Below are 27579 nucleotides of genomic sequence, written 5' to 3'. Positions count from 1 at the left end.
AAAATCATGAAAGAGATGAAAATGAAAACATATTTTAAAACACTTATCTCACCTAATATTTTTAAACTAAAATTATTAAGAAGTTGGTTATCTTTAGTGTATGAAATAATTGAATATTTAAGAAGTTGTTTATCTTTAGTGTATAAAATAATTGAATATTTATAATATAAAGCATTAAATTTAATTACTATGCACAACTTCAGAATTTATTTTTACAATAAAAGAGAGTTAGTAGAACCTATAATAAATGATCTTAAAATAATTTTTTTATCTAATACCTCCTTTGTTGTTCAGGTTAAAGAAAGTTGCATTTGGTGGAACAAATTGATGGACTGCCTTGTGGGTTTTGCATCTTCTGTTTCAAGAGATTTAGTGTGTGGTGCATTAAATCAATTGCGTTATCTTCGTTCCTTTAACAATTTTGTCAAAAAGCTTGAGCAAGGAGAGGACGATTTGATTGTAACAAGAGATGATGTCCAAAAATCCGTTGAAGATGCAAAGAGGAAAACTAAAGAGATTAGTGGAGTTGTTGACAAGTGGCTGCAAAATGCTATGAGTGACATAGGTAAAGTGAATCAGTTGCTGGAAGAGGCAAGAACAAACAAAATGTGTTGCTTTGGGTATTGTCCAAATTGGATTTGGCGATACCGTACAGGAAAAAAGCTAGCAAATAAAGTTTTTGACCTTGAAAAGTTCATTGATGAGGGTAAAAACTATGTCTCATTTGACCGCAACGCTACGCTACCTTCAGACACCCTTGACATTCTTTCAGAAAAATGCATGAATTTTGAGAGTAGACAATCTGCATACGACCAACTACTGGATGGAGTGAAAAATAATGATGTTTCCATGATTGGGTTGTATGGAATGGGAGGTTGTGGTAAAACCACATTAGCAATGGAAATTAGGAAGTTCGTAGAAGCAGAGCATCTTTTTGAAAAAGTTCTTTTTGTGCCTGTTTCTAGTACAGTGGAAGTTGGGAGGATTCAAGAGAAAATAACAAGTTCACTGCAAGTTGAATTTCCAGAAACCGAAGAAATGCAGAGAGCCCAAAGATTGTGCTCAACATTAACTAAAAAGAAAACTGTTTTTATAATTCTAGATGATGTGTGGGAGAAGCTTGACTTTGGCCGTATTGGAATTCCTTCTTCTGAACACCATAAAGGATGCAAGATTCTCATTACCACTAGATCAGAAGCAGTTTGTACTTTAATGGATTGTCAAAGAAAGATTTCCTTGCCAAATTTAACCCATGAAGAAGCATGGACTCTTTTCCAAAATAAAGCACTTATATCAGATGCCACCTCTCATACTTTAAAGGATCTGGGAAGATTAATTTCCGATGAATGTAAAGGATTGCCGGTTGCCATTGCAGCTGTTGCTTGTAGTTTGAAGGGAAAATATGAGACGGAATGGAGGGTTGCATTGAATAGATTGAGTCATTCTAAGCCAATAAATATTGAAAGAGGTTTGACTAATCCCTACAAGTGCCTGCAGTTGAGCTATGATAATTTATATGCTAAAGAAGCTAAATCACTTTTCCTGTTGTGCTCTGTGTTTCCTGAAGATTTTGAAATTCAAATTGAACTTTTAACAAGATGTGCAATAGGATTAGGTGTAGTTGGAGAAGTTGACTCATATGAAGAGGCAAGGAGTGAAGTCATTGCAGCTAAAAATAAGCTTGTTAGTTGTTGTTTATTGTTGGATGCAGATGATGAATGTGTCAAAATGCATGACATAGTTCGTGATGTGGCCCACATAATAGCAAAAGATGAGAATAAGATGATCAAGTGTGAAGTGGAGAAAGATGTTAGAGTGGAACAAAATTCAGTAAGATATCTATGGTGTGTGAAATTTCCAAATGATTTGGATTGCTCCAATCTTGAGTTTTTATGCTTACGGACAAAGATGAAAGAATTTGATGGGATTTTCAAAAGAATGGGAATGCTCAAAGTTTTGATTCTTGTCCACGATGAGTATAGAAGAACACCATTGTTAACAATATCTTTCGAAACATTAACAAATCTTCGTTGTCTATTGATTGTGAATTATGAATTGAGCGACTTCTCATTTTTAGGCGGTATGAAGAATCTTCACAGTCTCTCGTTATATAATTGTTTACTGCCTTCATTTCCTGAATTACAAACCGTTGTTGCGATTACACTAAAATTGTTAGCGTTAAATGGATGTAACATTAAAGTGAAGAATTTTGAAGTGATTAAAAGAATCCCGCTTTTGGAAGAGTTGTACATTATTGATATTAAAGGAGAATGGGATGCTAACAGTGAAGACAATATTGAATTTTTTAAGACGTTTAGCATTCCCGAAACACTGCAAAGGTATGGAATTGTATTAGGGTCTCGTTACTTTGATCATTTTAATTATGGAGATATTTACATTCATGGAAGAACTTTGTTACTTAACCATTTTGACATATCAAATGAGGTAATAAAGGGTTTGGCAAAAAGAGCAAAGGATCTATTTGTGGCAACTATTCATGGAGGTGCAAAAAATATCATCCCTGATATATTTCAAATTGAAGGAGGAGGTTTGGATGAGTTGAATAAGTTGGAGATACATTCTGAAGAGTTAGAATGTTTGATTGACACACGTAGTCACTCGAGTGAGGTGGTAACTCTCTTCTCCAAGTTGCATACGCTTCGAATTAAGAACATGAGAAATCTAAGAGTTATATGGCATTGTTTTCTTCCTGCCAATGGGCCTTTTGAGAACTTAGAGAAGTTTGATTTAAGTGATTGTCCAGGACTGACATCTCTCTTCACGTATGCTGTTGCTCGAAGTTTGGTAAAATTGAAAATATTAAAAATATCAAGATGTGATGAACTGAAGTATATATTAGCAGATGATGACAAAACGGAGGAAGGTGAAGATGTACAAATTTTCCAAAATCTGCAGGATGTAAAGATAAATAGGTGTCGAGAATTAAAACATATATTCCCAGCCAACATTGTTGGAGGCTTAACTCAATTGAAAGTTGTTGAGATAGAAAAATGTGAGAAGCTAGATCAAATAATTGGAGATATTGTTCCATCAACAGACCGTGATAAAGTAATAGAGGAAGGTAAGCATCCATATTTCTATAGTCCTTCAATTCCAACAACAGTTGTGAAGCATAGCCTAGTTACATTACATGGTATTCCTTTGTTAAAAATGGTGACACATGTAGCTTCCAACTTATATAATGTTTCATTGCGATGTTGTTTTCCGTTAGTAAGGTCTCATTTAAAATTATAGACAGTTATATTTGCATGTGAAGTTGTTTGTCAAATTTAAAATTATTTTAAGGAAACTGTCTTGTACGATTATTTTCATCATTACGAACCGATAACTTGACGCTCTAGATTGTGGTTTTAGTTTCTAGAAACCAATATTTTTTTAATTTATAATTGCTTTTCAGGAACTCTATCCAGCCCTGGAGGCCTTAAGATAAAACGTTGTGGGAAGTTAGGCTCAATTTTTACAGCATCTATAGCTAAGAACTTGACTTCTTTGGAAAAATTGTACATACGAGGGTGCAAAAGTTTGAAGTATATAGTAACTCACGAAAGGGTCAACAAAAATCAGGAGGAAAGCATTGTTGAGGATGAACATGATTGTCAGAGTGATATTTCAATCTTCCAAAGTTTGAAGAAGATACATATCAGTGAATGTGAGTTATTGGAGGGTATATTCCCTGTTTCTTTTGTTGGAGAATTGAATGATATAACAAATAAAGAGGCTGCTGATTTGGAAGACTTCTCTAGTCGAAATAATACTCAAATTGAGCTTCCCGCTTTACAAGTACTTGAACTTCATCGTATTCGGAACAAAACCGTTGTTGGTAGTTATGATGTGATATGTCCATCTTTAAGAAAACTATCATTGGATATTGGGAGATATGTTGGGTTTTTCAACATAAATTGTTCAAGCGATGCTTCAGAAGCTACAAAAAGGGATTGTATTGCAATCAAGGTATGAAAAACCATCATTTACATTGTTTCTATCTTTGTGAATTTACAAAAATTAATCTAAATATTTGAATTTCAAGATGATGTTGTGTAAAAAGTAATAAATGGTCTTACATGCCCTGCCACTTACTAGTGACCTGAGTTCGTATCAATAGCTGCAACATAAATTTTTAATATGTAAGTATTGGGATAGATTATTTGGAATAGATTAACTTTGGAAAATTATTTTTTTTAATAGACTAAACAGAAAGCAATTATTTTTGCGAAGAAACAAGTGAATCTAAATAATTATAGACATTGCTTAAACTTTTATCTATACGAACAATACGATAGAAATAGAATACGTTAATAATCAGAGTTAAAATAATATTTAGTTTGGTTTAAGAAGTATTTTGGTGTATAAATTGCAGATATCGAACTCAGATTTTGATCCGCCGGTTGAAAGTGTTGAATGTCTTTCAAAACAACCACATGGTTTGAACTTGATTGTGACACACAATATTAGAGAGATTGAACTGACAGGCTTTGATAAGGCAAAGTACCTTTTTAAACTGTCCATTGCTTCATCATTGACGATGTTGGAAATTTTGAGAATTAACGAATGTGGTGGACTTGAGTACATTATAGACACTGATGATGAATATGGCAAAGAGAATAAGAAAGCTATCTTTCCTAACTTAAAAAAGCTCTATGTGTATGAATGTTGCCAATTGAAATATATGGTTGGGCAATATGACGTAGCTAATAAGGATTATAAGGATATTCACATTCAATTCTCAGCATTGGAAAAACTATTTCTTCGGAATCTACCAAAGTTTGTTAGCATTTGTTCTACCAACAATCTCACTGTGACGTGGCCATCTTTGAAGGACTTTGAGTGTTACGGATGTTTATGTCCATTTTATGGTTCAAGAGAGCCTATTATCACAAGTACGAAGGTAGTCTTGTATTTTTTTTTCTTTTTATGATTATTAATTAATTTTTCTTTTTTCGTTTATGTTTTTACATTTGCTCTTAATGTCCTACAGGATCCGAAAGGGATTCAGAACCTTCTCCCCACTTTGCAAACTCTAAGCATAACGGATTCTGATGCAAAACGTATTTTTTGTCTTAATGAACATGAAATGATTGGCCAACAAGTGAGTTTAAGGTTAGAGAAATTGGACTTGAATATATTACCTCAGATGACTTATATTTGGGTGGGTCCCAACAATTCACTTACTCTCCAACATCTTACCACATTAAAAATATGGGATTGTGGAAAGTTGGAAGTAATCTTTCTAAAGTCTGTTGTAAGATTCTTACCAGAGTTGAAGCTTTTGGCGATTAAAGATTGCAAAGAATTAAGAGAAATAATTGAAGGGGATAGAAATTTGTCTAACCTTGTTTCTCCTCAACCATTCTTCCCAAAACTAGAAGCATTGCTTGTTAATCATTGTCACAAGTTGAAAAGATTATTCTCTGGATCTGCTTCTAATGACCTTCTCAATCTTCATTTTCTGTTCATAAATGGAGCCAATGAACTAGAAGAGCTTGTTGGATGTAAACAAGGAAAGATTAAAGTTGAGCTTCCAAGACTCAAACTTTTAATATTTATGCGTCTGGAAAACTTCAGTCAAGAATTGCATAATGTAAAGAATTGCATTGTCTACAAATGTCCAAAACTCTCTTTGACTTCAACAACTACATTTCAGAAGCTCACTGAAGATTTTCCTGAAGGTAATTATTTTCTACATATAATATATATATATATATATATATATATATATTATTGCATAATTACCTTAATACTTTCTAGAGTATCCAATATAATTATAACATCTACCATAACAATACATAAAATAGGTTGGGCTAATTTAATTAAAATAATTTATGATATAAATAATTTCGTCACAATGGTTAAAAGTAACAAATTCTATCAAGTTTAACTCATCCAATCATGTCCAAATGTAATTCATAGAAAAATGAAGATAAGCAACAATTCTTATAATACCTCAAGTTCTAAAAAAAACGTTTATATTTAAAAGTAAAAAAAATTACAACAAATATTGATTATGATGTGATATTTTCCCAATAAAATATTGGTAACTAGAGTTTTAGACATCTTTTCTAAATTATTCCTAAGCGGTTGTAAATCTAACTTATTGGGAAAGATTAAAGTTGAGCTTCCAAGACTCAAACTTTTAATATTTATGCATTTGGAAAACTTCTGTCAAGAGATTGAATTGCATAATTTAAAGAATTGCATTGTCTACAAATGTCCAAAACTCTCTTTGACTTCAACAACTTCTCTTCAAAAGCTCTGTCAAGATTTTCCTCACAAAGGTAAATACCATATAAAGTCTTCAAATTTTAACTATCATAGTATGGAAATGAGGTAACTCTCCTATCTAATTCTTTTCTAAATAAATGTTGGTCTTAACTCATACACTCTCAAAAAGGAAGTTTACTAGTTTCAAATTAAATTAAATTTTTATCTCACTTTTGTTCAACAACGAAAATATATTAATTATTGGACTCAAATTATTTTAAGAAATTAACTCTTTTTTAGTTATTTTCACATTATGTTTGCACTATTACAATTTAGTTAATCTATCCTAGTGTACTGTTACAGTATATTTATGTTTAATTTTTTTTATGATATAAAGAAATATTAAATAATTGTATATCAACTAAATGTTTTGAATCCGTTGATTCTAACTACACAATCCACAATTATAGTTGCTAATTCGTTCACAAAATATGATCACATTTGAAATAAGTCTTTTATAAGTATATTGACATTGGTTGAGACAATTCGTCCCTTAATTTGTAAACAGTTTTACCTAAAGAAAATATATATATTTACAAATTCATTATTTCACTCAGAGGACGGTTTCAAATTCCCAACCGAGTACTCACCAGAGTTTTTTAAAATAAGAACATTAACTTAATTTTTGGTGCAAGACTTTTAATTTTAGGTTCTAGGAATTTTAGTTATGAAAACACTGTTGTAAAGGTACTATCCTTAAGACGTAAGTCGCCACTTTATTTTGATGTGGGTGATAAAAAAAATTCCTATAATCACACTTTTTATTTCTTTATTTGATTTTTAACTCTAATAATGATCTATCATGGAAAGTTGAGGTGTATTCCCTTTTGTTATGTTTTTTATTTTCACGTTAATTCCCTTATATATCTTTGTACAGATTTCGAAGACACTGAACTTGATGGTTGGACATTTGATGCAGATGACATCCCTTCAGACATATCTGATGACTGTTCACAGGTCAGAACCAACCAATCTATGAATATAAATAAAAACATTTAATAGTCTATTCTGTCTCATTATTAGAATAACATTTTTCAATTTAACGTACAAATTTGATCTCCCTTTTATTAAAACAAATCAATGTGATCCATTAAAATTAATGTACCATTAAAGTTCTTAAAGTAAATCATCTTTGGTAGATCAACAGAAGTAATTTAACAGGAAATGAATGGTTGGTATATACTACTTAAAACTAAGGAATGAACAAAGAAAATTGTTATTGTCCCTTGATTTTGTAATATAAAGACTAACTCCTAACTTGCTTGTGCAATATTTCAAAAGAAAGTTGGTGTATGAGGAATGAAAGAGTGAAGGAGGTTTTCCATACCAATATGCACTTGAAGAAGCAATAGTAATAGCAATAGGGCTCCTTTCAAACTTTAGAGCCACTCAATCGTATTTTTTCAATTTGTAATACACAGGAGAGTGGGGATGTAGGAAATGAGAGCATTAAAGAGGGCCCTTTAGTTGAAGACATTGGCATTGAAGGTGGTGTTGCAACTCACGTTGAGTCTGGTGGTGAGGACAAACTTGTGCTAGATTCCAAGGTAGTTGAACAAGATGATAAATTGAATGAAGTTGGATTTGAGAGTTCATGGGTAGAGGAAATGCGTCAACGTGTTGTGGCGAGGGATCCTAAGCTGGAAGAGGACATTGCTAAGAGACAAATAGATGAGAATTCTATGAGGTATGACTATTTTGTTAGATGAGTATACGTTTGGTGAATTTTTACAAGATTGATAGCATCAGTTTTAGTTTTTTTGTTCTTTGGTGAGAAATTTAAGTTTGTTACACATGTGTAGTAATGGGGACATGGTTCGAGATTCCGAGGCTGTTGAAGAAGGTGATGGGCCTAAGATTAGCTTGGAAGAAGGTTCTGACTTGGTTCATAAAGAAGGTGAAATAGGTGTTGTTTCTAATGATCACATTTTGGCTCCAAGAAATGAAGAACCAGAGCAGGAATTTGTTGCAGAAGTTTTCACTTCAGAAATACCAAGAATAGCAACATCATTAACAAACTCGCAAACAGTTGAAAAGCCAACACCCTCAAATGTGAGTCTAATAGATCTTTTTATGAGTATTGGATTAGACTATTGTGATTTTACACCTTTTTATTACTTTGTTTAGCCATTGGTGGACACACAACAGACTAGTGAACCGTGTCTGATGAAGCAGAAAAAGCCACTTGGTGAAATTCCTAAGGTAAATGACAAACAAAAATACCATAAATTATTCTAAATTAATATGCATGTCCACTTGCTATCAGCAATAACCCTGCTAGTATAATTCATAAAAGGAAATCAAGTGTACAATTTATTACACCACAGCTACATATCATTCGTTCTTGCGCAGAGTACTGAGCAAGTTGCTTTAGTGGAAACCATAGCAAAGAACACCAATATGGAAGCTTCATCAATTCTTTCCGAATCCGCCACCTCTAAGTTGGATCCAATAGTTACTTTACAACGTAAATCACATTTACATGTAAGTTTATTTTCTGCAATTCACATTTCCAATATATTTGGTCAGAACAAAAATGATGTCACCATTTTGATTTATCATTGTCGCATGAGTGGAATTGAAAAACAAAAAAAAAATACTGAATTTCTATGTTGGAATTTAAATTTAATATTTTGTTACTGATCATACTTAGACTAAAAGTATAATTCCTAATAAAATAAATAATTATAATGATCTCAATGATACTAAAATGGCATTTTGTTGATAATATTATAATTTAATATATTTTGATTTAAACTACTTTTTAGAAAATATTTCAGTTTTAGAAATATTTTTCAATCTTAGAAATTAGTTATTATTTTGATTTAGAAAATATTTGATATTTTGTTACATTTTATTTATATATAGAGTTCATAAATAAAATGAAAATAACAAGTTTTTTTCAAAAAAACTCATTCTCGAGAGAAGATTGTAAGAAACAATCTGTAAGTATAAGTGTGAAGTCCCACATTAAGTAATGTTAGAAAATGAAACTTTTTCAAAATACTCTAAAATCTAATTTCTTGTTCGTCGGATTGATATTAATTATAAATCTTGTGATGTGGGGAAGTTGATTGTATGATTAATGGTATTATGAAACTAAAGCTTTATAACTATCGTGGTTTGATGGTAACCTTTTATATTTTCTTATTCCTTCCAGAGTGAAGATAATATAGTTGTAAAGACCCTTGTTGAGCTGGAAAAGTATCTCAAGATGTCTCTCAAGGACATAGTTAGTTCTGAGACTAACACTCTCCGTCTTTTGTCTACTCTTAATTTTCTGTCCGACCTTCCTTTCAAAGATGTAACTCTATCAGATCGACTCAAACGTATTATAGAGACTATGCACCAACACTTTCCAACCATTCTATGCTCATTTAAGCAACGCTTTGCTACCACTCACAAGTTGGCAGAACTTGAAGCTCGTCAGAATGAGGTGACCATTAAAATTTCTGAGGCAGAGAATTTCAATGATGAAGCTCCACTGAAGGAAGTGGTTTTGAAGGAACAAATCATTAGGTTGAAGGAAGAAATAAAAGTTTGTGAGGCTGCCTTATCGTCTCTGGATGAGGGAAAAAATAAATGCATTGCGGAAACTATAAGGTACAAAAAGGAGCTTGAAAATGTGAGAAAAAACAAATCTCAAACGGTGGAAGATCAAAGAAAAGTTGAGCAAGAATTGTTTGAAGTGGCTTATAAATGGTCAGTTCTTTGTAGTGAATATGAGCTCGATCGCATGGCTGCTAGAAATCCCTCGTGAGGGTTTTCGTTGTTCATTGTTATTAAGACTTTCAACTATACTATAATGTTGAGACTTCCATCTTTTTCACGTAACTTGGTGTCCTGAATAAATTTAACGTACGTTTGTTACCTTGTTTGTTGTGTAAGTGGCTTCTCTTGGTGAGACAAAGACAAAACATGTCTTATGAAAAAACAAAAGTACTATTTGTTTTATTATGTAACTTACAGTTTAATTGTTTTCCTTCCTTCAATAAGTGCCTTATATATTCTGTGTAAGGACTTCCAATTCTACAATTCTACTCCTATCAGTGTGTCACGGCAAAGCATCTGAGGGATAATTTTTTAGCATTTCTGTTTAAGAGAAACAAGCAGAGGACTTTTGGAATGGAACAAACCAATCCATTTGAAGACTTTTTCCAAAAGTTTAGTGAAAAAAACATCATTGAAGACTATTAGAGCAAACCGATTTACATCAAGTATATGGAGCTCCTAATTTTTCTTTATCAAGTTAAAATTAAAAATTTCTATTCACCTTTTTTTACTTATAACAAATCTATTGTTAATAACGAGTTTTTTTTTTCAAAATATCATGAACTTTTTAACGTACGAAGCTAATGATCTGTCTATAATGTCATAAAAATAAACATGACTAAAAATGTTAGAAATAATTCAAGTGTAAGTTAAAGATTTACATTGACTTAGTTATGTTTTGGGATAACTGAACAAACATTTTTCTACACTTTCTCTGGATTAGTTATTCTAGTTAAATGCATGATATTTTCTTAATGGTATTTAGACTATTGAAATGAGATGACAAAAAAAAATCAGCTCAATATTCGGTTGTCCAGAACTTGCAACACCCATATACGAGCTCTACTAATTTAAAACATTTTATTTATTTATAATAGGCATGACATAAACATAGACATAGATTTTTATATTAGATTATTGCTTCATGAATTCTCATAAAAAGTCGTTCGATAAGCATGAGTAGAAAATATATTTTGAGGACCAAAATGGAGAATGAGCATAATTCACCGACAACGTCTACCAAACATATTTTAAACATCATATTAGTGTTTGATGATGTATGGATATTGTAACAATCTTTCTGATTAATTAAAAAAGAAGTCAGGAATAATTTTTACTTTTTTATTATAATTTTAATAAATTTAATTTGGGAATTAAATTATAGATTTTATTGGTGTGAAGGAAGAAAAAAAAAACGGAGATTGACGAAGAAAAAAGCATAAAAAGGGTAAATGCAAGATTAAGTTTAGAAACATTAAATGGGTAAATCTGTCCTTTTAAATAGTACCCACCCACAACAATAATAAATAAACGACAATACTTTAAAAAGCATCTCAATCATGCAGAGTATTAATAAAAGGATGTTGAAAAGAAGTATAAAAATTAAAATGTATTGATAAAGGTAATAAAGAAAAAGAAGACGCTTTAAAGTGAAAAGGAAGCAGACAAATTGTCAGTGGAAAGCTGTGCTTTAATGCTTTAAAGTTTGAGCATTGTATCACATACTCTGTAATCGATTCAAGCAATGGAGTAGCATTCGTCTCTGTGGAGGTAACAATCACTGTGGAGTTATGTTTTTGTTTTTGTGTTTGATTTGAAATTCTAATCGTCTCCGTTTGTTTTTGTGTTTAAACAGTAACTTAACTTAACGTTTGAGCGTCTCTGTTTGAAGAGATGGACGACCACTTGTTTCTTTATAGCCAATTCTTCCATTGTTCTCTGCATATCTGTTAAAGGAGGTAACCTAAGTTTGCCTATTTCTCCTCATTTTTTCACTTCCAAATTAGTTAGATATCAACTACATCTGCTTCTTCTTATAGATGCTATTGTTCTTGTTATATGTCACTCTCTTTTTTATTCGTATTAACTTCAAAAATAGCATTAAATATGTAAGTTCAATTAGTTTTATTAATGGTTTATTTCACTCTATCTAATTTTTTTAAACGGTCACTCTAAAGAGAAGAATCATCAATTCTATTTTTTTTAAACGGTCACTCTATCTAATTAGTTTTATTAATGGTTTATAAAATTACATATGACAATAAGCAAAGAAAGACGAGGAGCAAACAAGATTTTTCAAACGACCAAGACTTTTCAAAGACATACAAGTGGAAGTTACAGCCTCAATCATGCAGAATTAATAATAATAATAATTCTGAATTCTGATAGCACCCACCACACAACAATAATAAATAAACCATGAAGACTTCTCCAAGACATACAAATGAAACTTATAGTCTCCCTCGATCACGCAGAATTAATATTAATAATTGGTAGTGTTAGAGAAAGGGTGTGCTTTCATTCTTATCTCTTTCATCAGTAGTGAGATTCAAGCATCGGACTACATTCATCTCTCTCTCTGAAGGTATCGATCAGTGTAAAGTTAACTTCTGTTCTGCTCTTATTTGAAATTTTAATCGTTTCCTTTTCAATGAAAGTTGTAGATAATGTGTTTGTGTTTATGTTTGTATTTGCAGTAACTTAACATTTCAGATCTCTTTGAAATAATGGATGAAATTCTCCATTCTCCCTCTGCGTATTAGTTAAATCAGGTAATAATCTTTTATCATTTTCCACTTCCAAATTAGAAACATCATCTTTATTTCACATCCCATTATCAATTATGCATCGTATATGTAGAACATGAACATTTTTAACATCATCTGAATAATAAATGTATGAGTAAAATGCAATATGCTTTCTCAAATTATGCTTACATAATGTGAAGAAAAAAGTGATATTTCAATGAAAGTTGTAGATAATGTGTTTGTGTTTATGTTTGCAGTAACTTAACGTTTCAGATCTCTTTGAAATAATGGATGATCACTTGTTTCTTTCTCGCCAATTCTCCATTCTCTCTCTTGCGTATTAGTTAAATCAGGTAAATAATCTTTTATCATTTTCCACTTCCAAATTAGAAACATCATTTTATTTCACATCCCATTATCAATTATGCATCGTATATGTAGAACATGAACATTTTTAACATCATCTGAATAATAAATGGATGAGTAAAATACAATATTCTTTCTCAAATTATGCTTACATTCACCAACTTTATGAAGATACATGTGTAATGTGAAAAAAAAAAATGATATTTAATATACAAATGGAAAATTTCTGTAAAAAGTTTAGAAGCAGTTTGGTCTCAGTTTAATTTCAGAAAACATAATAGTATCATTTTACTTAAACGGAGCTAATGTCCTTTCTAAGAGAGAGTAAAAGTGTAACTAGCTCAAAAGTTTATTTAAATCTAATTAATTTTTTACCACAATGAATTATTTGAAATTAAATGAGTATTTTTAATTTATTTATTTTTTCTCGTAGTTTAATGTATTAATAAAAAAAATAACACCATCATAATTATCATCATATTAAGTCAAACACAAGTATTTAAGTAATGAAATTTAACTCATTAATTCAATCTCATTAAACTAATTTAATAATTATATATATATATATATATATATATATTGAAATTTTTAATACATTCTCTTAAATTGAGAGCATTGGGAATGGTAGAGAGCTAGGTTTGATATATACCTAATTAATTTTGGTAAAATAGATTTTTAATAACTTTAAAACGTGGTATTTAATCCTAACTTAATCTTATAAAATTAATTTAGTAAAGTGAGATTTGCATTCACTTATGTATTACAATTTATGTATATTTTTAGTTAATATGAGATTTCTAACACACCTCACGTTAAGGACATTGAGCATTCACATATTTCAAAAATGTAGTTTAGAAGGTGAGTTTTATACCTACTTATACATTATAACTTAGTCATAATCTAGCCGACGTGAGATTTCCAAGATACCTCCTTACATCGAAGACAACAAGCATGGAAATAAATGGGGACTAGATAACTACTGACACAATCAACGTAATTAATCTTGCTAGAATAGACGATTAATGACTTTGGTAATGTGAAAAACACATGGCAAAACTTAACAATTTTCGAATAATGCATGATATAGATGCCAAAATAGGATTTTAAAATTATGTGATTCTAACATATATTATAGAAAGGGTATGTGTACCTTTTTTCATGAGAGAGCAATCTTTAATGCTCTAGAGATTTGATTTGATGAATGACTCTAAGCTTTTTTTCAATGACTTTGACTTTCTATTTTCTTTCTTGACGAATGTAACACGAAGAAAGGTATGAGAAAACTTGCATTCTACCTTAGTTGTTCATATACATTCAGGTCCTATTGTTTTGCTCAACCCATCAATTAGTAGTCATCATTAAAAAATTGCTCCTCAATAGCTTAATTATTATTTTCCACTTCATTAATAATTTATTTACGCATTGATATATTTAATTAACATGATGCATAAAACCTTATATTCTTCCACTTGGGTTTATGTGCCATTGTCTATGTTTATATGAATGAATAAACAAATAAATTAAACAAACATTATTCACAAGTGGACTTTAAGTCTAATTTAATGTCACAAAATTAGTTTGTAAGATGAGGTTTGCATTCATTTATATACTTTATATTAGCCTTATCTCTAGTTAATGTCGAACTTCTAACACACCCCTTTACGTCGAGTGAACTTTAAGCCTAATTTAACTCTGGAAAACCAGCTTGTAAAATTAGGTTTGTATTTACTTATATACTCTAAATTGACCTTATCGCAAATCGATGTGGAATCTCTAACAAACATAATGCATATTGAGAGATTAAAATATTATTTCTGTTAGGAAAATCATACTTAAAACTCTCTCATAGAATTAATGTATTTAGAAGTCTTGGAGGAGCGTGATGAACTCATTTTCTTAATCTTTCATTTATAGGACTTAATACAATGGAACCAGTTAATCTAGAAAGGAAAGAGAACTCACACTCAACTAATTACACAAGTCACACATAGTTGTGTGTACATGACATGGATTTAATCATTTGATCCAACAAACTCCATGAATATGAGTGTTCCCCTTTATAACTAATCAGATTTTGAGCTCATCAACTTCACTATTAGGTCTTACTTTAATGGCATATACCTATCGACATCCAACTTCCTTTTTTCTAGTGGAAGAGGAACTAACACCTAACTATTATTTTGATTAAGAGCCTGCATTTCAACAATCATAGTTTGTCACCATCTAGGATATCAATTGCTCGATTCACATTTTTGGGAATGGTAATAGAGGATAGTGAGGATAAAAAGGAGCAATAGGAAAACGACAATTTATAGAAATTAAAAAAGTTATGAATAGGATGTGGGTTTCGAGTGGAACGAGAACTTTTTCTGATAACAATGAGCCATCTTGAATCATCTTCACTAGGAGTCATGGTATTGAGTAACGATGGAGAAGAATTTGAAAAAAGTGACAAGTTTGAGCTTTCTTATGAAAAAAGTGACATTTTAAAAGCTCTAAGAGAAACCAAAAGCTTCAGTTCCACATATTTCACAACACGACACAATTGAAAATCAACTTGCTTCAATTATTCAAACTTATCAGGAGGCACGTTCCTTCCATCTTGGTCAAGGTGGTCATGATGACCCTCGCTAAAGAACCATATTTCAATGAATGCCGACCACAAAAGAGTTAATTTTTTCCATATAGTTTTTCAATGATAATGGTAGGATTTCCAAAAATGATAGGTGTAGTAGACATTTTAAAAACAGATTATGAAAGCAAAACAATAGTTTTTAAAGGCAAAAACTATGTTCGATAGAAAAAACCTTCAATCCATAAGGAAAAGCGAATCTCTTTGTGACTAAAAGTCCACCAAATGACCTCTAAATAAGACACGTGGAAGGAACGTATCGGGATTGCTCCAGTGAGTCAAATGGTAGTTGTCTAGAGAAGATCAGATGACCGAGCGATGTGTGTGGGATTCACGCGCCTCGAGGCATTCTATAATTGATGTGCGTGAGACGTTGCTTGAAAATGTTTATCGCTCTAATTCTAACACAAGTGGTCATCGCTTGAAGAAGCGATCTTGATCTGGTGGTCACCAATGAAAATTATGATGGTGACTGATGACGAAGGAAGACCGCAAAAAATGCACCGAAAATTACAGATACTAGCAACCTATTTTGATAACAACTTAAAATTGAAACAGAAAAATTATGTATTTAGAAGTCCTAAAGGAGCTTGATGAACTCCCCTGTATAATCTTTAATTTATAGGACTTAATACGGTGGAACCACCTAATCTCCCAAGAAAGACAATTCACACTCAACTAATTAATATTATGTAATCATTGAAGTTTGTATTCTCCTCAATTGATTAGTGCCACAAGTTGATATTTTCATGACTTTCACATAAGATTCTTTGATAGTTTTATTTAATCCTTTGTCAATAATTAACTAGTCTTATAATTGGTCTCTTAAACAAGTTACATTCCCTTGTAATAGAAGTTCGGATAAATTATGATACACATGGCACCTCACTCAAAATTTCCAAAGATGCAAAAAACTGTTGAAAATAGTTAATTTAGTCTTAAAAAAAAATAAGGAATTAAAGTGAAGATTTTGTGTTAAAAGAAAAAATTGAAAATTAAATTATAGATAAGAAAGCAAAGTGTTTTACATTAACGGAATTTTTTTGAAGAGAAGGTATATGATAAACTTGATGTTAACTATTTAAGTGAGAAAAACGGTGAATTAATATATTTTACTATAATGAATTAATACAAGTAATAGAGGTTGAAGACTTGAAAGTATAATTTTGTATAACGAATGGTTTATAGAGTGATTTGCGGTGTAAAGAGTAGAACTCTTGTTACTCATCAAGTAACCAATCGGATCGTGCATATAATAACTTAATTTCCAGATCCTCTATCACAATTAACATTTTAAGGAATTAGTATTTTTTCTTTCTTTTTCTATTTGTACATTTTATCTAAAATGTGGATATAAATTTAAATAAGTATAGAAAAATTAAACTTACAAAAGATAAGTATAATTCTAATTTTGTATACAATGCATGTTTTAGTTTAAGCTTTGGTTAAATATATTTTGTACAGGTACACTTTTGTGTTTTTATTTTTCTATTTAACAAATCTTCTCATCTACATACTTGTATGTTTGAACATGATTTATTTTTTGTTGGTGGGAGGGTAAAACATTTACAAAACATTATTTAAAAAAAATGTTCGACAAAATTATCAAAGTGACGAAAAATATATTTAAAAACTCTTTTATCAAACTTAATAATTTTAAAAGCAATGATTAAAGTTATTAGACTTTCTTTTATTGTGTATCCCATAATTGACTATTTAGGATAGAGAACATTAAATTTAATTACTACACTTGATAACTTTTTACCTAATTTTACTATAAAAAAAGTGATGTACTGGAAGATGAAATAAATTATTTTAAAATCATTTTGTTATCTAATACATCTAAAGTGCGTCTATCTTTTCTTGATCAGGTTTAAGAAAGTTGTATATGTTTGAATAAATTGATGGAGTGTCTATGTGGTTTTGCATCTTCTGTTTCAAGAGATTTAGTGTGTGGAGCATTAAATCAATTACGTTATCCTTGTTGCTTTAAAAATTTCGTCAAAAGGCTTGAAGAAGAAGAGAGCAATTTGATTATAACGAAAGACAGTGTCCAAAAATTTGTTACGCACAACAAGAAACAAGCGAGAAAGCCCAGTGAAATTGTGGACAAGTGGTTGGAAGATGCTATCAATGATGTACACAATGTCAATCAGTTGCTGGAAAAGGCAAGAACACAAAAACATTGTTGCTTTGGGCACTGCCCAAATTGGATTTGGCGATATCATGTTGGAAAAAAGTTAGCAAACAAAACTATGCACCTCGAAAAGGTCATTGAAGAGGGCAGAAAATATGTGCCATTTGACCGCATCGCTACGCTTCCTTCAAACACCCTTCATATGCTTTTAGAAAAAGGCATGAATTTTGAGAGCAGACTATCTGCTTATGAGCAACTACTTGATGCAGTGAAAAATAATGATGTTTCCATGATTGGGTTGTATGGGATGGGGGGTTGTGGTAAAACAACATTAGCGATGGAGGTTAGGAAGTTCGTAGAAGCAGAGCATCTTTTTGAAAAAGTTCTTTTTGTACCTGTTTCTAGTACCGTGGAAGTTCGGAGGATTCAAGAAAAAATAGCTAGTTCACTGCAATTTGAATTTCCAGAAACTGAAGAAATGCAGAGAGCCCAAAGATTGTGCTCAAGATTAACTCAAGAGAAAAATATTTTTATAATTCTCGATGATGTGTGGGAAAACCTTGACTTTGGTCGTATTGGGATTCCTTCTTCTGAACACCATAAAGGATGCAAGATTCTCATTACCAGTAGATCAGAAGCAGTTTGTACTTTAATGGACTGTCAAAGAAAGATTTACTTGCCAATTTTAACGGATGAAGAAGCATGGACTCTTTTCCAAAATAAAGCACTTATATCAGATGCCACCTCTGATACCTTAAAGGAAATAGGAAGATTAATTTCCAATGAATGTAAAGGATTGCCGGTTGCCATTGCAGCTGTTGCTTGTAGTTTGAAGGGAAAAGCCGAGACGGAATGGAGGGTTGCATTGAATAAATTGAGACACTCTAAGCCAATAAATATTGAAAGAGGTTTGACTGATCCCTACAAGTGCCTGCAGTTGAGCTATGATAATTTAGATACTAAAGAAGCTAAATCACTTTTCCTGTTGTGCTCTGTGTTTCCTGAAGATTTTGAAATTCAAATTGAAATTTTAACAAGATGTGCAATAGGATTAGGTGTAGTTGGAGAAGTTGACTCATATGAAGAGGCAAGGAGTGAAGTGATTGCAGCTAAAATTAAGCTTGTTAGTTGTTGTTTATTGTTGGATGCAGATGATGAATGTGTCAAAATGCATGACATAGTTCGTGATATGGCCCACATAATAGCAAAAGATGAGAACAAGATTATCAAGTGTGAAGTGGAAAAAGATGTTAGAGTGGAACAAAATTCAGTAAGATATCTATGGTGTGCGAAATTTCCAAATGATTTGGATTGCTCCAATCTTGAGTTTTTATGCTTACGGACAAAGATGAAAGATTTTGATGGGATTTTCAAAAGAATGGGAATGGTCAAAGTTTTGATTCTTGAAAACGATGAGGATGGAAAAACACGATTGTCAACAATATCTTTCAAAACATTAACAAATCTTCGTTGTCTATTCATTGCGAATTATGAATTGAGCGACTTCTCATTTTTAGGCGGTATGAAGAATCTTCACAGTCTCTCGTTATTTGGTTGTTTACTACCTTCATTTCCTGAATTACAAACTGATGTTGCAATTACACTAAAATTATTAGAGTTTAATAAGTGTGACATTAAAGTGAAGAATTTTGAAGGGATGAAGAGAATCCCGCTTTTGGAAGAGTTGTACATCATTGAAATTGAAGGAGAATGGGATGCTGACAGTGAAGACAATATTGAATTCTTTAAGACGTTTAGCATTCCCGAAACACTGCAAAGGTATGGAATTGTATTAGGACCTTTTGGTTTTGAGGATTTTGATGGTAGAGATATTTACATTCATGGCAGAACTTTATTACTTAACCATTTTGACATATCAAATGAAGTAATAAAGGGTTTGGCAAAAAGAGCAAAGGATCTATTTGTGGCAACTATTCATGGAGGTGCAAAAAATATCATCCCTGATATATTTCAAATTGAAGGAGGAGGTTTGGATGAGTTGAATAAGTTGGAGATACATGATTCTGAAGAGTTAGAATGTTTGATTGACACTCGTAGTCACTCGAGTGAGGTGGTAACTCTCTTCTCCAAGTTGCATACTTTGATAATCAAGTACATGAGCAATCTAAGAGTTATATGGCATTGTTTTCTTCTTGCCAATGGACCTTTTGAGAACTTACAGAAGTTTGATTTAAGTAATTGTCCACGATTGACATTTCTCTTCACATATGTGGTTGCTCGAAACTTTGTAAAATTGAAAATATTACAAATATCAAGTTGTGATGAACTGAAGTATATATTAGCAGATGATGACAAAACGGAGGAAGGTGAAGATGAATTCACCACAGGGCATCCTGTACAAATTTTCCAAAATCTGCAGGATATAAAGATAAATAGCTGTCAAGAATTAAAACATATATTGCCAGCCAACACTGTTGGAGGCTTAACTCAATTGAAAGTTGTTGAGATAAAAGAATGTCACAAGCTAGATCAAATAATTGGAGATATTGTTTCATCAACAGACCGTGATAAAGTAATAGAGGAAGGTAAGCATCCATATTTCTATATTGTTTCATTGCGATGTTATTTTCTGTTAGTAACGTTCAAACTCGAGACACTACTAATCTACGTTTACTTAAATCAATTACTTGTTAATACACTACAAGCAAAATTGGTCTCATTTAAAATTATAGACAATTATATTTGCATGTGAAGTTGTTTGTCAAATTTAAAATTATTTTAAGGAAATTGTCTTGTACGATTATTTTAGTTCCTAGAAACCAATATTTTTTTAATTTATGATTGCTTTTCAGGAACTCTATCCAGCCTTACAAGTCTTAAGATAAATCGTTGTTGGAAGTTAGGCTCAATTTTTACAACATCTATAGCTAAGACCCTAACTTCTTTGGAAGAATTGTTCATAAAAGACTGCAAAAGTTTGAAGGATATAGTAACTCACGAAAGGGTCAATAAAAATCAGGAGGAAAGCATTGTTGAGAATGAGCATGATTGTCAGAGTGATATTTCAATCTTCCAAAGTTTGAAAAAGCTACATATCAGTGAATGTGAGTTATTGGAGGGTATATTCCCTGTTTCTTTTGTTGGAGAATTGAATGATATAACAAATAAAGAGGCTGCTGATTTGATAAACTTCTCTAGTCGAAATAATACTCAAATTGAGCTTCCTGCTTTACAAGTACTTGAACTTCATCATATTCGGAACAGAACCGTTGTTGGTAGTTATGATGTGATATGTCCATCTTTAAGAAAACTATCATTGGATATTGGGAGATATGTTGGGTTTTTCAACATAAATTGTTCAAGCGATGCTTCAGAAGCTACAAAAAGGGATTCTATTGCATTCAAGGTATGAAAAACCATCATTTACATTGTTTCTATCTTTGTGAATTTACAAAAATTAATCTAAATATTTGAATTTCAAGATGATGTGTAAAAAGTAATAAATGGTCTTACATGCCCTGCCACTTACTAGTGACCTGAGTTCATATCAATAGCTGCAACATAAATTTTTAATATGTAAGTATTGGGATAGATTATTTGGAATAGATTAACTTTGGAAAATTATTTTTTTTAATAGACTAAACAGAAAGCAATTATTTTTGCGAAGAAACAAGTGAATCTAAATAATTATAGACATTGCTTAAAGTTTTATCTATACGAACAATACGATAGAAATGAAATACGTTAATAATCAGAGTTAAAATAATATTTAGTTTGGTTTAAGAAGTATTTTGGTGTATAAATTGCAGATATCGAACTCAGATTTTGATCCGCCAGTTGAAAGTGTTGAATGTCTTTCAAAACAACCACATGGTTTGAACTTGATTATGACACACAATTTTAGAGAGATTGAACTGAAAGGCTTTGATAAGGCAAAGTACCTTTTTAAACTGTCCATTGCTTCATCATTGACGATGTTGGAAATTTTGACAATTAACGAATGTCTTGGACTTGAGTACATTATAGACACTGATTATGAATATGGCAAAGAGAATATGAAAGCTATCTTTCCTAACTTAAAAGAGCTCTCAGTGTATCACTGTTTCCAATTGAAATATATGTTTGGGCAATATGACGTAGCTAATAAGGATTATAAGGAGATTCATATTCAATTCTCAGCATTGGACATACTCTCTCTTCGGAATCTACCAAAGTTTGTTAGCATTTGTTCTACCAACAATCTCATTGTGACGTGGCCATCTTTGAAGGACTTTCAGTGTTACAGATGTTTGTCTCCATTTTATGGTTCAAGAGAGGATATTATCACAAGTACGAAGGTAGTCTTGTCTTTTTTTTCTTTTTATGATTATTAATTAATTTTTCTTTTTTCGTTTATGTTTTTACATTTGATCTTAATGTCCTACAGGATCCGAAAGGGATTCAGAACCATCTCCCCACTTTGCAAACTCTATACATAATGGATTCTAATGCAGAACGTATTTTTTGTCTTAATGAACATGAAATGATTGGCCAACAAGTAAGTTTAAGGTTAGAGAAGTTGGTGTTGTGTAATGTACCTCAAATGACTTATATTTGGGTGGGTCCCAACAATTCACTTACTCTCCAACATCTTACCACATTAGAAATATGGAATTGTGGAAAGTTGGAAGTAATGTTTCCAAAGTCTGTTGTAAGATGCTTACCAGAGTTGAAGAACATAATCATAACAGAGTGCATGGAATTGAAGCAGATCATGGAAGAAGACGAGTCAAATCTTCTTCGTATAGATGGAGGCTGTGAAGTAGAGGACATTATTGGATGTGATAAAGAAGCTTCAAACAATTATTTTTCCTTCCCAAATCTTGAAAAACTACAAATAGTTGAATGTGCAAAATTGGAAGTAGTCTTTCCAAAGTCTGTTTTAAGATGCTTACCAAAGTTGAAGCTTTTGACGATTAGAGAATGCAAAGAATTAAGACAAATCATTGAAGAGGGTGTGGAGGATAAAAAATTGTCTAACCTTGTTTCTCCTCAAGCATGCTTCCCAAAACTAGAAGCATTGCATGTTGATGATTGTCACAAGTTGAAAAGATTATTCTCTGGATCTGCTTCTAATGACCTTCTCAATCTTCATTTTCTGGTCATAAATGGAGCCAATGAACTAGAAGAGCTTGTTGGATGTAAACAAGTAAAGATTAAAGTTGAGCTTCCAAGACCCAAACTTTTAATATTTATGCATCTGGAAAACTTCAGTCAAGAGATTGAATTGCATAATGTAAAGAATTGCATTGTCTACAAATGTCCAAAACTCTCTTTGACTTCATCAACTACATTTGAGAAGCTCATTTATGATTTTCCTTATGAAGGTAATTCTTTTCTACATAAATGTTGGTCTTAACTCGTATACACTCTCAAAAGGAAGTTTATGAGTTTCAAATTAAATGTAATTTTATCTCACTTTTATTCAACAACGAAAATATATTAATTATTAGACTCAAATTATTTTAAGAAATTAACTCTTTTTTTAGTTATTTTCACATTTTGTTTGCACTATTACAATTTAGTTATCTATGTAATTTAATCTATCTTAGTGTACTATTACAATTTATTATTTTTTAATTTTTTTATGATGTCAAGAAATATTAAATAATTGTTATGTTAACTAAATGCTTTGAAATAAGTGTTGCATATGTATATATTGGCATGGTTTCCAATTCCCAACCGACTACCACCCGAATTTTTTAAAATTAGAACATTAACTTAATTTTTGCTGCAAGTCTTTTAATATTAGGTTCTAGTAATTTTAGTTATGAGAACACTGCAAGTCACCACTTTATTTTGATGGGTGATAAAAATATTCCCAACTTTATATATATATATATATTTTTTAATTGTAATGATATAATGATCTATCATGGAAAGTTGAGCTCTATTCCCTTTTGTTATGTATTTGAATTTCACTGTTAATTGCCTTATATATATCTTTGTACAGATTTCATAAACACTCAACTTGGTACTTCGACATTTTATTACATCGTAAGGGAGATGTATAAACATTCAACTAAGTTCACTCTATCACAGGTCAGAACCAACCTATTCTGTCTCATTATTAGAATAACATTTTTCAATTTAACGTAGAAAATTTGATCTCCTTTTTATTAGAACAAAGCAGTGTGATCCATTAAAATTAATGTATCCACAAAATTCTTAAAGTAAATCATCTTTGGTAAATCAACAGAAGCCACCTTAATTACCAACAAATGCACATCTGCTAAGTAATTTAACAGGAAATGAATGGTTAATGTATACTACTCAAAGCTAAAGAATGAACAAAGAAAAAGCTAAAGAATGAACAAAGAAAATTGTTATTGTCGCTTGATTCAGATAAAAGGACCATTGCATTAGATAAAGTCATAATATGTCAACTAATTAAGAATCAAATAGAAATTAGTAACCTAAATATGGAGAAGAAGGAACTATAGTCACAATGAAAGTTATCTTACCAAACCAAGCTTTTGCATTGTAAATATGAAACTGACAACATTTATTGGAAAAAAGTTATAGCATATCACTGATAGACTAGCAATACCAACTACTGCTTTAGAATTTAGAAGCCCACCTCTGATTTGTAATATTACTAAACATAAAAATGGATTTTGTAATATTAAGAGTGAAGGAGTGAAGGAGTGAAGGAGGTTTTCCATACCAATATGCACTTGAAGAAGCAATAGTAATATATAGGGCTCTTTTCAAACTTTAGAGCCACTCACTCAATCGTACTTTTTCAATTTGTAATACACAGAAGATTGAGGACGTACGAAATGAGAGCATTAAATCTTCATCCACTGGAGTTGAAGACATTGGCATTGGAGGTGCTGTTGCAACTCACATTGCCAAGGCAGTTGAACAAGATGATAATAAGATGAATGAAGGCAAGGCAGGAACAGTGGCAAGCCAAGGAATCCAAGTACAAGAAGGGTTGAACCTTTTGCATAAACAAGAAGGAATAGATGTTGTTCCTAACAACAATATTGACATTTCTTCAGGTTTCTGATTTCTTATTTTCTCGTTTCCATCCTATATTTCCATATCATCCTCTCAAATTTTTACAGCTTCTGCAGATATCCGTACAAGATTGGGAGCATATAAACATTTTGTTGATCTGGATGATGCACAGATTTCTCTTCTGGTGGAGGGAATAACAACATATCCTCATCTCTGGAATGCTTCCAAGAAGTTTAGTGAGCGCTTTCAAGCTTGGAGGTTCAAAATTTTGGCAGATATGTTGTTGTTCCTGCAGAAGGAAAGTGTCCATAGTGTTATTCCTCAAAGAGAAAAAGAGTTCGATAAACTATGTGAAGAAGCTATTGAAGTTGGATTTGAGAGTTCATGGGTAGAGGAAATGCGTCAACGTGTTGTGGCGAGGGATCCTAAGCTGGAAGAGGACATTGCTAAGAGACAAATAGATGAGAATTCTAAGAGGTATGACTATTTTGTTAGATGAGTATACATTTGGTGAATTATTACAAGATTGATAGCATCAGTTTGAGTTTTTTTGTTCTCTGGCAAGCAATTTAAGTTTGTTACACAGGTGTAGTAGTGGGGACATGGTACGAGATTCCCAGGCTGTTGAAGAAGGTGATGGGCCTAAGATTAGCTTGGAAGAAGGTTCTGACTTGGTTGATAAAGAAGGTGAAATAGGTGTTGTTTCTAATGATCACATTTTGGCAACAAGAAATGAAGAACCAGATCAGGAATTTGTTGCAGAAGTTTTCACTTCAGAAATACCAAGAATAGCAACATCATTAACAAACTCGCAAACAGTTGAAAAGCCAACACCCTCAAATGTGAGTCTAATAAATCTTTTTATGAGTATTGGATTAGACTATTGTGATTTTACACCTTTTTATTACTTTGTTTAGTCATTGGTGGACACACAACAGACTAGTGAACCGTGTCTGATGAAGCAGAAAAAACCACTTGCTGAAATTCCTAAGGTAAATGACAAACAAAAATACCACAAATTATTCTAAATTAATATGCATGTCCACTTGCTATCAACAATAACCCTGTATAATTCATAGAAAGAAATCAAGTCTATAAGTGTGAAGTCCCACATTAAGTAATGTTAGAAAATGAAACTTTTTCAAAAATACTCTAAAATCTAATTTCTTGTTTGTCAGATTGATATTAATTATAAATCTTGTGTCGTGGGGAAGTTGATTGTATGATTAATGGTTAAGTGAGAAAGAGTAATAGCATCTATTGTTTCTAAGGCTTACATCTCTTATAAATAAGAGAGATACCTTTTTTGTAAAATATAAGCCACTGGACACATATATTGTAAAATACAACAATAACTCCCTTATCTGTTTTCTCTCTTGTTTTACAACCTTCATAATATAAACACCGTATAAAAAAGAAAACTCATAAAGTCACGTTTATATAATTTCTTCTTTATAACCTCTCGAAAGAAAAACAACAATAACAACACAATTTAACTTCTTCTACTTGCACTTATATGACTCATCCAAAAGGGTATTATGAAACTAAAGCTTTATAACTATTGTGGTTTGATGGTAACGTTTTATATTTTCTTATTCCTTCCAGAGTGAAATTAGGAGTAGCCAAAATGAGGCACGCATTAGTAAAGAAAGTGAAGGCCATCCTGAACTCATTAAAGACTTTGGGGGCAATGATATGATACCAATTGCTTTGGGGAAAGAGGGTGAAGATAATATAGTTGTAAAGACCCTTGTTGAGCTGGAAAAGTATCTCAAGATGTCTCTCAAGGACATAGTTAGTTCTGAGACTAACACTCTCCGTCTTTTTTCTACTCTTAATTTTCTGTCCGACCTTCCTTTCAAAGATGTAACTCTATCAGATCGACTCAAACGTATTATAGAGACTATGCACCAACACTTTCCAACCATTCTATGCTCCTTTAAGCAACGCTTTGCTACCACTCACAAGTTGGCAGAACTTGAAGCTCGTCAGAATGAGGTGGCCGTTAAAATTTCTGAGGCAGAGAATTTCAATGATGAAGCTCCACTGAAGGAAGTGGTTTTGAAGGAACAAATCGTTAGGTTGAAGGAAGAAATAAAAGTTTGTGAGGCTGCCTTATCATCTCTGGATGAGGGAAAAAATAAATGCATTGCGGAAACTATAAGGTACAAAAAGGAGCTTGAAAATGTGAGAAAAAACAAATCTCAAACGGTGGAAGATCAAAGAAAAGTTGAGCAAGAATTGTTTGAAGTGGCTTATAAATGGTCAGTTCTTTGTAGTGAATATGAGCTCGATCGCATGGCTGCTAGAAATCCCTCGTGAGGGTTTTCGTTGTTCATTGTTATTAAGACTTTCAACTATACTATAATGTTGAGACTTCCATCTTTTTCACGTAACTTGGTGTCCTGAATAAATTTAACGTACGTTTGTTACCTTGTTTGTTGTGTAAGTGGCTTCTCTTGGTGAGACAAAGACAAAACATGTGTTATGAAAAAACAAAAGTACTATTTGTTTTATTATGTAACTTATAGTTTAATTGTTTCCCTTCCTTCAATAAGTGCCTTATATATTCTGTGTAAGGACTTCCAATTCTACAATTCTACTCCTATCAGTGTGTCACGGCAAAGCATCTGAGGGATAATTTTTTAGCATTTCTGTTTAAGAGAAACAAGCAGAGGACTTTTGGAATGGAACAAACCAATCCATTTGAAGACTTTTTCCAAAAGTTTAGTGAAAAAAACATCATTGAAGACTATTAGAGCAAACCCATTTACATCAAGTATATGGAGCTCCTAATTTTTCTTTATCAAGTTAAAATTAAAAATTTCTATTCACCTTTTTTTTACTTATAACAAATCTATTGTTAATAACGAGTTTTTTTTTTCAAAATATCATGAACT

At 31.7% G+C, this 27579-nt stretch overlaps 2 protein-coding genes across 10 annotated transcripts; both read left to right on the top strand.

Annotated features, from left to right (window-relative positions):
* The first annotated feature begins 312 nt into the window (after positions 1-312).
* LOC108335483 (uncharacterized) lies at positions 313-27218 on the top strand. 8 transcript variants are annotated; one of them, XM_052869030.1, is made up of 15 exons: positions 11471-11601; positions 11687-11789; positions 12306-12415; positions 12528-12602; positions 12836-12931; positions 17448-20259; positions 20527-21080; positions 21484-22011; positions 22101-23040; positions 23667-23755; positions 24477-24720; positions 24787-25156; positions 25245-25521; positions 25597-25671; positions 26285-27218. In XM_052869030.1, the coding sequence occupies exons 6-15, from the start codon at positions 17481-17483 to the stop codon at positions 26999-27001; spliced, it is 6573 nt and encodes a 2190-aa protein (XP_052724990.1). In that variant the 5' UTR covers positions 11471-11601; positions 11687-11789; positions 12306-12415; positions 12528-12602; positions 12836-12931; positions 17448-17480; the 3' UTR covers positions 27002-27218. The 8 variants fall into 8 exon arrangements, with proteins under 8 accessions (XP_052724997.1, XP_052724990.1, XP_052724992.1 ...); XM_052869034.1 differs by having other exon boundaries at positions 11472-11601; positions 24796-25156; XM_052869035.1 differs by having other exon boundaries at positions 11473-11601; positions 25266-25521.
* On the top strand, positions 8066-8961 carry LOC108320768 (uncharacterized). Of its 2 annotated transcripts, none has more exons than XM_052869040.1 (3): positions 8066-8331; positions 8428-8481; positions 8632-8961. In XM_052869040.1, exons 1-3 carry the CDS (start codon positions 8074-8076, stop codon positions 8920-8922), a joined length of 603 nt encoding a protein of 200 aa, XP_052725000.1. In that variant the 5' UTR covers positions 8066-8073; the 3' UTR covers positions 8923-8961. The 2 variants fall into 2 exon arrangements, with proteins under 2 accessions (XP_052725000.1, XP_052724999.1); XM_052869039.1 differs by having other exon boundaries at positions 8407-8481.
* Positions 27219-27579: the final 361 nt, after the last annotated feature.

This window comes from Vigna angularis, chromosome 10 (assembly GCF_016808095.1).
Source record: "Vigna angularis cultivar LongXiaoDou No.4 chromosome 10, ASM1680809v1, whole genome shotgun sequence".
In the NCBI taxonomy this organism is placed as follows: Eukaryota; Viridiplantae; Streptophyta; class Magnoliopsida; order Fabales; family Fabaceae; genus Vigna; species Vigna angularis.
Note: the sequence above shows the minus strand (reverse complement) of the source record. Positions and strands in the feature narration are given on the sequence as shown.

Excerpts from the sequence above, each read along its gene's own strand:
- LOC108320768 (XM_052869039.1), top strand. The coding sequence starts at position 8,074 with ATGTGTAGTAATGGGGACATGGTTCGAGATTCCGAGGCTGTTGAAGAA. Across the intron at positions 8,332-8,406 it reads AAAAGCCAACACCCTCAAAT|CCATTGGTGGACACACAACA; the intron begins GTGAGTCTAATA and ends TACTTTGTTTAG. Across the intron at positions 8,482-8,631 it reads CACTTGGTGAAATTCCTAAG|AGTACTGAGCAAGTTGCTTT; the intron begins GTAAATGACAAA and ends GTTCTTGCGCAG.
- LOC108335483 (XM_052869033.1), top strand. The coding sequence starts at position 17,481 with ATGGAGTGTCTATGTGGTTTTGCATCTTCTGTTTCAAGAGATTTAGTG. Across the intron at positions 22,012-22,100 it reads ATATTATCACAAGTACGAAG|GATCCGAAAGGGATTCAGAA; the intron begins GTAGTCTTGTCT and ends AATGTCCTACAG. Across the intron at positions 25,157-25,244 it reads ATAGATGAGAATTCTAAGAG|CAATTTAAGTTTGTTACACA; the intron begins GTATGACTATTT and ends TTCTCTGGCAAG.